This window comes from Pipistrellus kuhlii, unplaced genomic scaffold (assembly GCF_014108245.1).
Source record: "Pipistrellus kuhlii isolate mPipKuh1 unplaced genomic scaffold, mPipKuh1.p scaffold_m20_p_9, whole genome shotgun sequence".
Taxonomy (NCBI): Eukaryota; Metazoa; Chordata; class Mammalia; order Chiroptera; family Vespertilionidae; genus Pipistrellus; species Pipistrellus kuhlii.
Window position 1 is genome coordinate 14,075,497 of NW_023425595.1, and position 17,104 is coordinate 14,092,600.

Consider the following 17,104-nt stretch of genomic DNA (forward strand, 5'->3'; position numbering starts at 1 on the left):
AGAAAGCAGAAGATGGTTTTTAGATTGGGTTCAGACCAATGATACATAAAAGCAAAGGGAAAACAAAGCTACCAGATTTTCTCCATTTTTTGAGATAGATACTTTTTCTGCCTTCCTTCCCATTAGTTGTATGTCATTTGCATATTTTAGAAGATGCCACCTCCTTTATCACTGCCGAATCTGAGCACTTACTTGTTTATAAATAATTTGTTTCATTTGATGTTTCAATTGGAGAAGCCGGAGTTGTGCTGACAGGGCATGTGTGGTTTCTGTCTTAGTGGCTGTCGCTATAGTCAACAGAAAAGGACAATAGCCCCAAAGGCCACACCCAGTTTTGTCTATGTTTGGGGATGATCTTGTCAATACCCTTAATGACATAATTTACAAGTAATGTTATATATGACATGGAGTTTTTCTGGAGACTTCCTTGCAAATACTCACACATGTGCACCCTTGTTAACTCACCTCTTTGGTGGAATACAAATAGAATTTTTAAACTAAGATATTGTTGTTCAATGAAATAAGCAAGGTACAAAAAGTTACCAACTCCAGGATTCATCCTGGAATCCACAGCTGGCTTTTGTGATCTTTGGCAAAATTATTCTTTTAGCCTGTTTTCCCATCTGCAAAGCAGAAGTAATCGTATGTGTCAGCTTTTGGTTTAAAAGTCAACTACGGTACTCATTTATTTTAAATAGTTTATCAAGATGACTACAGCAATATCATACCTTATAAAGCAACAAAATTGAAAGTGGATTTCTAGGTTAAGCATTTTTTAAGGAAATACTCCAAGGAATTAAATTTTTGGAGCTATGACTTTTCATACAGCTAGATTGGACTCTGCTGTTTGAAATTAAGTAGAACAATCTAATGTCAAAAAGTGTCTCTAAGCAAAGATCAAATAGGCAGTTTTTCAGCTTTCTATTTTCTCAAATTAAAGGACTTTCTTCGATTTCTAAGATATCAAGCTCTTCATGATCATTCCCAGTTCTGTCAGTGTTTCCTCTCAGTTCCGTAAGTAACTGGACAAACAATGGGTCCGTGCTGCCTGTCGCTACTTGAGCTAATTAAGCAGAGACAGGGTTGGATCATTGTGAGCATTTATTCCAATACTGCCGGCAGTATAGGAGAACAGCAGGTCATCCACAAAAATCTGCTCTGCACCCCACCATAAGCCACAGCTGATATTGGGTAAAGGGACAAAAATTAATGGGGAAATAGCCAACTGGTATGCCAAATGGGCAATTAACAGATAAGCAGGCTGGAGATTTGCAAAGGCCCACAGGTATGCAAAAGGGCTGGACATCTTCAAGGGGCTAGTGATAGGTAAGGGCTGGGGTCTTCAAAGAGCTGATGATTCTGGTGATTCTGGTTTCTGCAAGAACTTGTTAATCTTTCCATGATTATAGGCAGCTTTAAATGGTGAAGATGGGCTGCATTTCCAGGTGTGTAATTGCTAGCCAGGTTAGAATGTGCCTTCTTTTTAATCAGGACAAAATAATCATGGTTAACAAAGCATGATTAATATTTCTTACAATTCTGGCTGGTTCCCCAACATTCTATTTCTACCCCCATCACTTACAGTCTATGTTATCTAGCTTCTTACAGAATGCACGGAACAGCTTGGTCTTGCCCGAGCAGCCTCCAAAGTATATACTAAAGATGGAACCACAATCCTTTCCCTGCATGAACTGGTTTTATGGGCTCTAGATAAGTCATTTATCCACAGAGACCCTGAGGAACAAAAGAAAGAGGCAGCCCCCGTTGGAACAAAGGAAACAACTATTAAAAGTGAAGAAGGTTGGTTACATTCTACGAGGCCGAGATGATTCTGCTGTTTGGTCAGGAAAAAGTAAATTGTGATTCACCCAGTCGCTAAAGCAATATATACATTGCCTGGAATTTATAAAATGTGTTTGAGAGTTTGGCTACTTTATGCAGCTTGAGCAGCTTTTGTTCTTAAATTCAGAACCCAAACCAATTGGAAGACCATTTGGGAGAGTGGGCTGGATCAATGCAAATTTCTCCCTAATATTTGAAGCAAACTATATATGATATATTATAGTTTCTATTATTTCACAATGGTATGGTTTTAGCACATAGAATATTTGATTTCCAGGTTCTGGAAGATTACACTTTCAAACACTCTTTTTTAAAACTTTTATTTAAAGCCTGGTTTTCATGCAGGGCATGGCCATCCCTTCTCCTTTGTATTTGAAAGGTTATCCTTGAATCAGGCAGGCCCATTAGCAGCTGCCCCCTGTGTTGAATTGCGGTTTGGTGTTATGCCATCATTTTGAATTCAAGAACTTGAGAGAAATAGGCATCTGTCAGAAACTCAGCATCATGCTTACAATGGAGACAGTGGCTAAAGGCATAAGCTCTGGGGGCGGCGGATGGCCTAGATTCTAATCCTGTCTCTGCCCCCACCTAGTTATGTGACTAAATCTCAGTAACCTTTTCTGTAAAATAGGCATGAACCTACCTCAGAGCATCATTTTGAATATTATATGAGATGTATATTCAAAATTATGAATACCCAGAACATATTAGATTATCTTAGTAAAATACCCAGCACATATTAGAGTCTCAATCTATGTTAATTTCTATTGTATGATATTATTTGCTATTATTACTTCTTTATAAAAACCATGGAATTGCTTCTCTCAGACCTCAGGACCAGAAGGAGATGTATATCTTCTGAAGAATTTCTTTCTCTCTGTGGGCTTTGCAAATCTTGAAATTGTGTTTTCCATTTTGCTTTGGCCAGTAGGATGATCAGAGCCTAAATTGTGCTTTACCTTTAGCAAATAAAAACAGGGTGTATTCATGTCCACTTAATAATAAAAATATTAGCTGGAATTTTTTGGATGCTTGCCCAATTAAATAGATCAAACACTATTTATTCTATGTACTTCCCTTTTTTTTCTTTTAATCATTCCAACAGCAGAATGAGATAGACATTATATTCATTTATGATATGAGGACACTACAGCACACTATCTCTGGCTGTAGTCTATTCCTATACTACTTTCCCCCTTCCTTAGTTTTTCAATCTCTTTGTGATACCCCTTTTCAGAATAGATGTGTTGGTAAGCCACCTCAAATTACCTTAAGAGCTAGGAATCAAAATGCATAATTATAATCAGATTAGTTTACATTATTTGTCTTCTATGAAGTTCTGATCAAATTTATATATTGGCATCAGTTTGGTATTGCCTACTTAAATCAAGTCATTAATGAAAAATGAAATATTTTGAATAAACAAATTAATTCAGTAAGCAGATTTATCCATTATTCATTGAACAATGATAAAATGTCATTTGTTTCCCAGAAAACTCAGGACTGGAAGTGAAAAACAAATTATTTCCAACATCTGCGACATCCGATGAGTTGGATGATATAGATGAGTCTTTGTTCACCCTCCTTCACAGAAACCCGATTGCCATCTGGGTATCTTGTGGGGAACCATTTTTATCTCCCAATGGTGAGGGGTTTTCTTTGTTCTTTATTTCTTTCAAGAAAGTGTATTAAAGGAAGGAGACATAAATTTATAATAAACTGAATTAAATGTGTGTAATGTCAGCAAAACATCGCATATATGCTAAGAACAGAGATCTATCAATTAACATGTGCACAAGGATAGCTATATTCCTGCATTTGCACAATTGCCTGTTTTTTCTTACTGGAATGGAGTATGCTACATGGAAAAATGTCTAATTTAGTTGATAAAGAGATCCTTGGTCTATGAAGACTGAGAATAATGGTATACATTAGAAAATAACAAATGAGTTTAATTCACACTGAAGACGACCTGTCTGCACATTTTCATTTTTAAGAATTGCACCCTTTAGGCAGTAGGTGGGTGTTTAAAAAATGAGTGGTTCCAAGCCAGGCTTTCATCACCTCCAAATAGTTTGTGGAAGTGGAAAATGAAATATGGCTATTGCATATGGTAAATCTATATAATAAAACAGGACTGTTCTTCTCTTTCTCCCCCTGCATTCCATAAAGAAATGCCTTAAGCCCTGTCATCTTTCAAATGAGGTTTCTTTTAATGACCCTTACCTTTTAATTACTTCTTTCTAATTGAATCTATTTCTTGGAGCAGAAAGTTCTTTATAAATTATTGGCTTGCGTGATAAAGTACTGTAGGTAAAAGAATGCAAAATAAATATCATGTATTTTTATTACTCTAGCTTTGCAGAAAGCAAAAAAATTAGAAAAACATAACTGGCAAAAAAAGGACAAAATTTTGGCTGACTTAGACACCATGAAACACAAAATGAGACAGTTAAAAGGTCAGTATGAATTGAATCAAGTATCACCATTTTTAATTCTAAATAGTCTTTTTATTATTAGATACCAGATGTTTAACTGAGTTATATATGTATACATATAGTGTAACCAAAGTCACTTGAGCTGGTCTAAAACCTAGTAATATATATTTTCAGTACTGATTATATATTTTTAAATTTTATATTAAAATAAATATTACATGATTTGTACATACATTTAAAAATTTAGGGAGTTGTCTGGATCATATAAACACCCTATTGGTTTGAAACAATTCCTGCAATGACATTTTATGGGCTTTGGAATAAATCCTTGAATGAAAGTTGCTGTCATTCCTTAGGTGTTGCTTTGGAAGAAGTTTTTTAAATAATGTGAGGAAGTATTAAATCCTTCAAAGATCATTGTCAGTATCTCAGAACAGCTCCCTCTTGTCATGCAGCCTAAGATATGCTATCCATAGACAAAGTGATCAATTCATAATTGATCTTCCACATGTATTTGTCACAGAATTTTAAGTTCCTGACCCAGCACTTCAGATACCAAATGGTTCTTTGGGGAGAAACAGTGCATTATGGGGTTTAGTCTGGGAAGGAAAACATTTCAGACAAAGACTCTGTAATTGCCATGGCAGTATTTCAACTCCTGAGTATGCACACTATCGGGTGTTAAAAGTATGTGAATCCTATTTCAATCAACAACACAACTAGTCCTAAGTGCACTAAACAGAACTCTGCACTCAATGATGATTATTCTATCCTTACAAAAAGAATTGTTGGGTCTAAGTGAAAAGAATCTATTACTTCTGCTAGACATTTTCACTTGAATGTCCCATAGGTATGTCCAAAATTAAAGTTATCATATGACCCCCACACCAGCGCCTCCTTCATTTCTTCTTATAGCGGACACCCACCATCCACCCAGGTGTTTCATCTCAGAAACCTGGGAGTCATTCTGGGCATCTTTCTCATTCTCTCCAAGCAAATATCAGTAAGCCTTATTGCTTTGTACCTATTGTTTATCTCAAATGAATTCTAATAGTCTTAATTTCCACTATCATTACCCAAGTTAATGCTACTGTAACCTATTATTTGGTTTACTAGAACAATTTTCTAACTGGTCTCCTTGCCTCCAGGATGATGATGATGATGATTATTATTATTATTATTATTATTGATTCTGGAGAGACAGAAAGAGAGAGAGAGAGAGAGAGAGAGAGAGAGAGAGAGAGAGAGAGAGAAATACCAATGATGAGAGAGACTCACTGATCAGCTGCCTCCTGCACACCTTACTGGGGATCAGGCCCCTAACCCAGATATGTGCCCTGGCTGGGAATCAAACCATGACCTCCTGAATGACTTCAGTGATTCATTCAACCACTGAGTCACACCAGCTGGATGCTGCCTCCAGTTTTGACAATAGTGTCCATTCTATGCATTATGCTAATATTCCTGAGCTGGAGCAATCATGCAAGAATGCAAAGGTGTCATGGTCATCCAGGCATAAAACTTCTCATTTCAAAGCTCCCATTATGTTTAGGACAAAGTTGAAATTCCTTAATGTGGCCCTTCATGGTTTAGTTCTCTGTAAACTTCTCTCTTTTCTTGACAATTCCACTCCACCTCACCTATTTGGGCTCCCCCCCCCCCCCCCCCCATTTCCCAGACGTACAATTTTCTTTTGACTCTGAGCTTTTTGCACAATTCAGTCCCCTCTGCCTCAAACTTTTCTCTCTTCCTCATTCTATATTTTTCAGCTCACTTGTTATTTCTTTCCAAATCAGGGGTAATGTGGTTTACCACACTCTGAACTTCTCCTCTGACACGTTAGTATAATTGCCCTGTCATATAACATGTGACTGTATCTTCTTTCTTATATTATAAATTATATACATTCCTTATTTGTTCTCTGAATAGTTTTAGAAATATTGAATAAAAGAATGAATGGAATTTCAACCATTCCCTCCAGCAAGTTTTTTCAACTCTATTCCTGTTCCAGGTTAAATCAATACCAAGCAGCATACTGAAAATAGCACCTGGCAGAACTGCCTTGACTGAATTCTGACTTTATATCAAGTCGTCAGCTCTTATTACAATTAAGTATTAAAAGGGCATTTAATATTCAGATGCCATAATTTATAATATCACTGTTGAAGAATCTATTTGGTCAGATGATGTCTATTCTGGAAAAATCTACTGATATAGTTTCTCTTAGAATTTAATGCTAAGATAAATCTTGGCTCTTCTTACAAACTATGTTTCTACTATTAAATGTAAATTCAATGCATATTTATAAAATACTCTGAGGAACATCTTTCCTAGTTTGGGGATGATGCAGATAAAAAAGAATAGATCTAAGTTCAGTTAACTGCAGTTCCTTATGGATTGTGAGCTTCTTGAGGATTGGATGAAAGAGGAGGTATAGGAAGTATGAAGAGTGACTGAATCAATTCTTTCCTATTATTGTAGTCATTGGTAAATGCAGCAAATATCTATTGAGCATATATTATATACAAAGAGCTATGCTAAGTTAATTTTACATTTCATTTGTAATATTAGTTGCAGTTGCCAATATTAATTATAATACTAACAATAACTTCTTAGGGCTTTTATGATTAAGAAACAAATGTCAGCTATTTACACCGTGCTTAGCACATAATAAATACTCAGAAAACATTAGAATAGAGGTTCCTGGAGAAGGCAGCCATGCTCCCACCTGGGGTCTTAAAAGCTGATAAGTAAAAGTAAAGAATGGTAAAGTATCACCTTGTTATGTATAAAGACAATACTACAACCTTTTGTTTAGTGTGATAACTAAATGGAGCTGCTAACTGGAACCCCAAATAAGGTGGACTGACCCTCTCAGGCAGAGATGATGCTGAAACAGGGATGGACTCCCCATTAGCAAGGGGTATGGGAAAACCTAACTACAGTGTTTCCCCGAAAATAAGACATCCTCCGAAAATAAGACCTCGCACATGGAAAGATAAGACATCCCCTGAAAATAAGACCTAGTGCAACTTTGGGAGAAAAAATTAATATAAGACTTATAATATTATTTTTTATTTTTATATAAAAAAATAATATAATGTCTTATTTTTGTGGTAACAGGGAAGGTTTTATAGTCTGAAATTTGGTTTGAGATGTATAGTCTGAAAATAGCAAAGCACTCATGTCCTATAGCTTTCCCAGTAATAGTTGGCTATTATCATTACTTTCCCTTGATCTCATGTGAAATAAAATAGGATATATAGAAAATGGTAATAAGAAAATAAAAATAATGTATTCAATACATTTGCTTGGTTTCAAAATTCTTCCTACATAAATAATAGTTTGTTATGAAAACCATTCCCAAAACCTGTTGTGATAGCATTATGTCTCTTTATGATACTTATAGTGAAAGTATGTTCAAGCTTAATTTTCTTAAGAGCATTAGAAGCACATTGACAAAAAAACAAATAATGCTTAATGGTTTTTGTTCTTTCCTATGTTCAAATCCTAGCTCTCAACAGTGCAAGTGATAAACTATTGCTGAATTCTCATTAATTGAGCAAAATTCTAGTGTTCAAATTCATTATACTAGTAAATAAGATATTTATTGAAATATTATTCATAAGAATTTGTGTTATAAATTAATGTTTTCTTCACATTATGAATAGAGTTAGCTAAAAACTATGGTTAGTGCATTAATTTCTGTTGCATGTATTTCTGCTACCATTGTGTCTTCTCCAAGCATTGTATAATGGTACTGCCAGTGTAACTCATTGGCTGACTAACTCAGTAATGTTTTCTCCACATTTATAAATTGCATAAGAATGCTATGTACATAGAGTTTTGACTTCTATGAAAAGTCATTGCTGCCACTTATTTTTATTGCTGGCTCTATTTCCACAAACTTGAACTACACAAGTACAAATGCTTTATTCTCTGCAAGTTCTGAATTATTTTCAACGAGGTTTCTTCATAGTCACATTCTGAAAAGAGTTGCTAAAGAGTCTCTTGGCAACATACTTAGTACTCAACTTTATTTTAGTATTTTTATTATTATACCCATTTAAGTGTTACTATCTCAAAGAAGCCTTCCCTGAGACCTCACACAAGGTTAGCGATCCCTGCTAAATGGCTTATAGGTCCTGTACTTCCCTGATGCAGCACAGTCACAATCAGTTATTGTTGTAACTATCTCCTTGACATCTGCCTTTCCCACCAAAGTGTAGGCCTTTGAGGCAATGACCTGATCTTAAACATATTTTTATTTACATCATCTAGCACAATGCTGGACCCATAGCTGCTGCCCAACTTGGTTTCTGGAAGGACCATACAAGAAATGTGTTATTTTTACTTAAGTTTAGAGATCAGCATGATACTCAGTGCTGAGTATCTCTTAAGCACACACACAAAAAAATCATAAGTATGACTTTTAATTTTCTTTGCTAACAATTGTAAATAGTCTAGTTGAAAAAATACATAAATTCACATCACCACACTTACTAAATCATGCCTGTGATTCTTTGGAATGCAATATTCAAATAAATATTTTCTCTTACTACAGCTTCTTCACAGCCTAAGGGGCACAGCACAGGTGTCAGAAACTAATGGTGCTCACAGGTATTATTAAATAGAAAAAAAGGCCTCCTGTCTCTTGGGTTAATATTATTTTAGAAATACTTAATCCCCAGGCTGCTAAGCTAATTGTGGGGGAAAGGCTTATCATTAGTGACGAGAACAAAACATATGTTCCATGACTGGAAGAGATGATGGGCTATTTAGGTCATGGATTCTAGTTGACTAAATTACCGCTGAACCATCGCCCGGATGAGAGGCTGGGGCCAGTGTGGACGTCAGGATGTTACCTCTCCTTTCCATCTGTGCAGCAAGAATGCATATCCTGGTTGTTTGAAACCTCAAGCTCCCAAATGAAGATGCATTGTTATATATTATTACCTTAGGCATCTTTGCTTTTCTGATATATTTAGTGTTTTAGCCTATGCTCCCAAGTGGAATGATTTATGCATAGGAAGCCAAACCAATTTATTTGAAATCTAAAGCTCATCATCAGAAACAACATTTCCAGAGACTTCTTTCCCCAGGGCGGCGAGTAGCAGCATGTCAGCCAGCCATCATGGTTCCCAACCAAAGCCCTGTGCAGCCGGTGGTGGTGGAAGGAGGCTGGACCGAGCAGACACAAGAGGAAATTAAACTCAAGGAACGTATAAGACATATGGAGGTATGTTCTTCAGGACTCAAGACATTAAAGACTCTGCCTCTATTATAAGTTTTCAAAAGTACAGTATTAAATTTTAAAATTATGCCCATTAATATGTTCTCAGCATCTGGTCAGTTATGACCCTGTAGGCATATCCCAAGCCTTGAACTGGCATTTGGAGAGCAGCTCTCTAAAAGACAACCAGCTCATAGGGAAGTCTGTTTTGTTTGAACGGAGACCAGAAATTATGGTCTTAGCCAAGAAGAAAAAAAGGCCCAGTGGATATGTGCAAAGGTGATTATAATAAGTGTATTCAAGTTGAACCTTATGGCTTCATTGCTCATCACTCCTAAGGGTATGTCTCAATGTGTAAAAAAAAGCAAGGAGCAAAATATTAATTGCTATGGAGACATTCAGAAATGAGGAATTCAAAAAGCTGTTTCAACCCAATTGCTTAATCAGTCAGGATGGCTAGGCATGAAAAAGGCGAGAAGAGAAAGGTCAGCTATTGAGAGAGGATTGGGGATAGAGATCTGGGAAAACTTTTTGCTTTGTGACGTTTTCATTAAAATGATATGTTCTTATTTAATAAGTTTCTCCAATCGTGATGTGTATTCAATCCAGACGGTAGGTGTATGCCCAAGTCAAGGTTACTAGAAAAAAGAAATTCACATTGCTAGTTATAGGACTTGTTGCCAAGTGAATAAGGATAAATCACTGACCAGGGAATGAATGCAAAGCACTGAACTAGGACATGCTTGGAGTGGGATGAAAAGCTTCCTGGCTGGGATCTGGCAAAATGTAAGGGTGGCTGCTGTGTTTGCAGAGACAGAGATTAGGGACTCAACTACACTCCTGCACACTCTCTTAAGCATTTACTGGTTAAAAGGAAGTAATGTTGTAATTCTAATAAAAAACTCATTTGTTAGATGCAGAGAAATTTCTATACAGGAGAAATACCATGCAGAAGTCCAAAAAACACATTCATTATTTGAGATTATAAATGAAAATGAAGTGCTTTGCCAAAATGAGTACCTTGTTATTATCACTGCAATGATTATTATTGTCTTCAATGATTCATTGAAGCAGGAAAATTTGCAAAAGACTCAGGGACAGGAGAGAGCAAAGCACTTCCTAAAATTTTCCATGTAAATAATCACAAGATTCCTGTCTTTCGTCACATTTTTCACACACACACTAAACATGGCATTCTCTGGGCTTTTCTTGACAGGCACACCTTTATGAAATCCAAGAACGGCAATCCAAGAGAAATTCTCCAACTGCAACTCACCATACAGCACTCAAGCAGAGCAGCCTGTATAAGCAACCCAAAGCAAAACGGGTCTGGGTTTATCTAAATGGATGCAGACCTGAGGATGGCACTTATGCCTGGGGCAAAAGTATTTCAGAGGTAAACCTAGTGTGAAAAGAGGTTTGAATCCCAGTGTTGACATTTCTAGATTGTTGGGTCAGACAAGTCACATCTCTAAACCTCATTTTCTCAACTGTTTAGTAGGACTATTTATCACAGTTATTTATAATACAGATAGATTTGAAATAATTTAAAGACTCACAAACAGAGAGTTGGTTAAATGAATTGTAGTACCTAGGATGGAATATTATAACTAAAAATCAACTTTAGAAAGAATAATGACAATAAACATGTTTAAGATATGCTAAGTGAAAGAAGTAAAATCTACAGCATGTGGAGTTGAATTCTGTATATATATACATGGGCATCTCTAGAAAAACAGACTGGGAGGATTTTATTTGGGGGAATATTTCCTGGATGGTCTTACTATTAGTGACCTAATAAAGTTGGTATTGCTTTCTTGTGTGTTTTTCTATGTGTTTCATATTTTGTTGTGATGAGCATAGATTGTCTTTGTAAGAGAAACATGTTTGCTAAGGGAGCTAGCATTCTTCCTGGAGAAGTACTAACAGCAGGTGACATGGCCAATCAGTAGTGCAGGTAGAGGTTCACTAGTTCAGAGAAAGGAACACTGCCCATCTGGGGTGAAGGAGAGGCTCCGAGAGGAATTATCAGCAGTTGATGGAACTTGAGAAATGGGCAAGATTCCGTATCTTAGACAGAAAAAGTAGTAACAAGGATGAGGGGTACCACACACAAAGATATGGGCATTAGACTGCATAAATCATATTAGGTATATAGTCCTTGAACTGACACGAAGGGGGAGATACATACAACTGAAGTGATTATTTAAAAGCATATAGTGGATCACACATACTATCTGTATTAGTCTACTTGGATTGCCATAACAAAATACTACCACAGATGGGGGTGGGAGGAATTAAACAGAAATTTATTTCTCAGGGCTCTGGAGGCTGAGAAGTCTGAGATCAGGGTGCCCACAGGGTTGGATTATGACAAGGCCTCTCTTTCTGGCTTGCAGTCACCTTCTCCCTGCTGTGTTCTTGCAGAGCCTTACCTCTGTCCATGCATGGAGAGGAGAGAAAAGCTCTAGCATCTCCTCTTCTTCACATAAGGTCACAGTCCTATGGGATTAGTGCCCCACCCTTATGACCTCAGTTAACCATACTTACTGCTTAAAGGCCCTTTCTCCAAATATAGTCACATTGTGTGTTAGGGATTCAACCTATGAATTTGGAGGATGACACAATTCAGTCCATTACACTACTCCCGACTGAAGTGCTTGAGCTAGTTGTCTCTGAATAGGGAAATGGTATCATGAGAGCAATGTTTTGGGGAGCAATGTAGCTTCCATCTATAGAAAGATACTTAGGAGATGCCTAAAAAGTTTTTGGCATGTTGTTTTTATTTTGCTTTATTTTTTTAAATATGTTTTTATTGAATTTTTATTAGAGAGAGAGGAAGGATGTGGGATAGAGAGATGGAAGCATCAATGAGAGAGAAATATCATCGATTCTCTGCCTCCTACATGCCGCCTACTGGGAATCAAGCCTGAAGCCTGGCACTTGCCCTGACTGCGAATCAATCCTGGGACCTCGTGGTTCCTGGGTCAACACTCAACTGCTGAGCCACACTGGCCCAGCCTTTTGATTTATTTATTTATTTTTAAGTTATTTCTTAATTCCTTTCCTTTCCTTTTCCATGTCCTTTGTTCTTATTTTTAGGCTCCTGCCTAAGATTCTCTGTGATCAGCTAGAAATGTGCCATCTCAGGCTATGAGGCTGTCAAGAATACTTCTTCAGAGTGGACTTGTGTGTGAAACAAATACACAATGGAAAGAGTTGGGCTCAGATTTCCCTGGGGGAATCTGGCTAATGTCACCAATTCCAGACAAGCTGGAAGTTTCCGTGGTTGGCACTTCTGCCAGAAGAATGAGGAACAGGACACATTTCAAAGAGCTTCACTCTACACTCTGTAATGAAGCCCCTAGACAGTATTTGAATCCTGTCTAATGCAGGCTCTTCCTCAACTTGTTTCACTGCTGTGGCCATTCTGAATGATTTAACCACATCCTTCCTACCCGCTCTTTGAACATTGCTAGAGCAGCTCTCATCTCCAACTGCTCTAGGCTCATCTGTCATCCATGCACCAAGGTGGCTTCCTTACCGGATTACTGGCTCTTTCTTTAGGGCCGGCATCTTTCTCTGATTTATGATTGCTCCGGCCCCTCCTTCTATCGACCGGAAGCATTCATCTTCTCCCATTCCTGCAACATCTCTCCTATTCTATAGAATCTCAAAGTCAGTGTGTTCTCTCTCAGCCAGGGACAGTTCTCAATGTATGAGTGGAAGCTGAAAGAAAGAGAAGCAGCTCCCTTTGATTTGTAGGGGCAAGTACCTCCTGCCCACAGGGAATACACAATAGTTCAATGTTGCCTGTGGTCCTTGCCCTGAGAAGACCTGTTTAGGATAATTAAACTCACAAAATAGATTGTGGGAGAGAAATGATGCATTGAACATTGTTCCTTTGTTCTGAGCTTTTGTTATGCCAGAAATTACAAACATTAAAGGTTGTACGCTGACTAGATATTTTAGAACCTAATTTTGCTGAAAATACTTTATTTTAAAATTTATTTTAAAAAGAATTTTGTAAACTTAATAAATTTATCTCATGTAGACAGATCTTTGTGAAAACCAAATGAAATAGTGATATATGTAATTTATATTTTGCAGTTGGTATATGTTTTTCTTAAATAATGTTCATTTATCTGATTAGAAGGAAACATAACCTCTATAGAATTGTGACATGTTAGTGGTAAAGTATTAAACAATTAAAAGCATTATTTTTATGTGAGATCTTTTCAAGCAACACAAGTCTCTTCCAGAGTTCTATCAATACGTAATTCTAGGACAACACTAGAGCAGGGGAAAAAAAATAATTAGTAACTTCTATAAATTAAAGTATGTACCCTTACCATTTTTATCTTGAGGCCTTACAATATGACTATATCTGAAGGGTGAGTTCTATGAGGCAATGACGGTTAAATAATGTTTTAAGGGTGGAGCCCTAACCTGAAAGGATTTGTGGCCTTATCAGAAGAGGAAAAGAGAGATTTCTCTCTCTTATTTTGTGAAGACTCAAGAGCTCAGCAGTTTGCAAAGCCAGGGAGAGAGCTCTCACCAGAAAGTGAGCCAGCCAGCCAGTACCTGGATCTTAGACTTCCCTGCCTCCAGAACTTAAATTTTGGCCATTTAAGCCACTGGTATGGTATTTGTTTTGGGACCCCAAGCAGTCTAAGACAGTCACTACCGTGGAAATTTTAGAAACATTGCAAAGGGAAGCCCTATGAATCAATTACAAGTGAAGTTTTTGGTTCTCTGAATAACATTCTGTTTTCTAGTTATAAAAAAGCATATACTGGTAATCACTGCATTAAAATTAGAAAAAGAAAAGGCACCAAGAAGGAAATGAAAATTCTGTCAAAAACAAAAATGACCAAAGTTATTGTAATTTTAGTAGGTATATTTGTGTGATTACTATAGAGTCATAATTTTTTTTATCATTGTGATCATAGTAGATCACAGGACATATACAACTTTGCAATCTGTATTATTCACCTAAAACATTGTAGTGACTTTTATACATACAGTTTTATCCAATTTTCAATGGTATCATTATGTTCTGTCAAATAGATGGATTGTTATTTATTCATCCTGTTTTCTGTTGTTTGCCATTTAAGTTGTTTTTAAATTTTTGTCATTATAAAGCATACCAATGAACACATTTATATGTAAATTGTTAATTAGAATTGTTTAGCTTTTCTTTTCCTTGTCCATGTCCCTTTTTGGTGATGTTTTATATATTTACTTATCTAGGAAAACTTGCTTTAAAATGTTTAATTTGTTTATTTTTCTGACCATTTTTGTAGAAGTCAAACTGTGCTCTAGTTGTCTTACTACCTAATATTAGTCATGTTATATTATGACTTTCCCACAGTGAAGGAATTTACTTCATTCAGTTCTTATTCTGAATTGATGTAATATAGTTTTGACTTTTTGTGTATATGAGAATATCTTTTATTTCCTATAGTCAAAAGTAATAAGTTAGTTTTCAATTTTATGTTAAAAATCTTTTCCCCTAAAAACTTCAAAGACTCTGCTTTATTTTCTTAGGTATTCATTGTTGTAGAAAACAGATCTAAACATAACTCAATTTTCCCCCATGTCTGAAATTTTTACATTTCACCCAGTAACATTTAAATGAACTTTGACTTACTAGCTTTGACTTATCCTGCATTTACCTATTTGATCTGAAGACATGGCCTGTTTGGGACAGGACATTTTTCTTTTTTTTTGATGATTGTTCAAGTTTAATTTATTCTGGATTCTTCTCCAGTAGCTCTGATGTTCCTCATTGTTCAAGCACTTGAGTAAACTTCTTATGTCTTTCTCCCATCTCCTTTTATATCTCTTTCTAACAATTATAAGTAAAAGGAGTGTTCAAATCGGGACACTAGTTCTCTTAAAAGAGTTGAATCTTTAATATTGTAATTATGTTGTGACGATCCACCTTCCAATGCTAAGTGTGTACCTTGGTGTTTCAGCTGCTGGATGACTGCTCGGCTCGGCTGAAGATGGCCCGCCCAGCCAGCACCCTGTACACCCCCGGAGGAGAGCAGATTCTGTCCTGGGACCAAATAGAACGAGACATGATCATCTGTGTGTCCACAGGACATGGCTTCGTAACCCAAAAAGGTATGGTGACAGTTTCTTTCCATCAAGTTTCCAAAGAATTAAATCATTCAGTATTTTCTTCCAAGAACTCCTCCTCTACACTGCTTATATCCCATGTTACTAAGGTTAAAAGTATAAACTTATGACACTGTTTGCTCTAAAGAATTCAAAGTTAAACAAAAATCAAAATTATGTTAGTCTTGTGACTTATCCAAGGGGCTTATTTGCAAGGATTCTAAAGGGACTAATTTGAAGGTGTTTCCTTTGCATAAACCCACAGGAAAGTGAGGCTCCACTGTCTTCCTACTTTTCAAATTATTTAAAACTTAGTGTTTGATGAATAACAACTGTATTTGGTTTGCAGATTTCCTTTCTTTTTTTAAAAAAAAATAGATTTTTTATTGATTTCAGAGAGGAAGGAAAGGGAGAAAGAGAGAGAAACAAGCATCAATGATGAGAGAGAATCATTGATCAGTTGCCTCCTGCATGGCTCACACTGGGGATTGAGTCCTCAACCTGGGTGTGTGTCCCAATTGGAATCAAACCTGGTTTATAGGTCAATGCTCAACCACCAAGCCATGTCAGCTGGGTAGATATCCTTTCTTTAGTAATAAGTAAATAGATACTTATTTTATCATTTTGTCAGTTTTCTGATAATTTCTTTGATAAATAATAGTGAAAAAGAGCATGTATTTGTTTTTAAGCCAAATATTGTCTTTTATCTTATTTATCCTGAGGAATTTAAAGCTCTTTTTGGTAGTAAAGCATAGATCAGTGAAGACAACATTTTTAGGAAATTCTGAAGAGGATTGCTAACACTCTAAAGAAATTATCCAATAAAAGATTAGAAAGTGAATTATCTGGTTTTCTAAAGTAATAAAGCTAGATTGTTTCTTTTAAAAATCACCATAAGATGATTATTACTATGTTATATGTAAGATACGTAAACCAAAAACTTCTCAAACTGTTATAATAATTTCTTTACATTTAGTCAAGAAGGAACAACAGCATAGGAATGAAGACTAAAAAGTAGAGAAACAGGAATTTATTGGGATGACCAGAACTGTTTTTGGGGAGTGCCACAACTATTCCTCTAGCATAGGGGTGTCGAACTCAATCAGAGAAGGGGCCAAAATCTAAAATCCAGCCTAAATCGCGGGCCGAATGGTTTACTGAACAGTCATAAACTGTCATTGTGATGGAAACGCAGCGGAGTGCAGTGATGACAGCGCGGTGCGGGCCACATTGCAAGGCCTGGCGGGACGGATTTGGCCCGCGGGCCTTGTGTTTGACACATGTGCTCTAGCACCTTCCTATATAAAGGAAGAGGCTCCAATCTTGTATTCTTTGTATTCTATTGTCCTGTCACTCACCGTTACCCAACACCCCAGCTCCTGCAGACACTCTTGATGTGGTTCCTTGGAAGAACATGCCAATCATTAGGGCTCTTATCATTAGAATTAGTTGACAGCCTTGTGTG

General features: G+C 36.6%; 1 protein-coding gene across 1 annotated transcript in view; it reads left to right on the forward strand.

Annotated features, from left to right (window-relative positions):
* The window catches only part of DCDC1 (doublecortin domain containing 1), a 274,158-nt gene that overhangs the window by 246,177 nt on the left and 10,877 nt on the right, over positions 1 to 17,104 (forward strand). The window contains exons 31-36 of the mRNA XM_045577759.1: positions 1,599 to 1,800; positions 3,335 to 3,487; positions 4,200 to 4,301; positions 9,383 to 9,519; positions 10,730 to 10,909; positions 15,495 to 15,645. Coding sequence (XP_045433715.1) covers positions 1,599 to 1,800; positions 3,335 to 3,487; positions 4,200 to 4,301; positions 9,383 to 9,519; positions 10,730 to 10,909; positions 15,495 to 15,645 — 925 coding nt within the window. The remainder of the gene's footprint in view (positions 1 to 1,598; positions 1,801 to 3,334; positions 3,488 to 4,199; positions 4,302 to 9,382; positions 9,520 to 10,729; positions 10,910 to 15,494; positions 15,646 to 17,104) is intronic.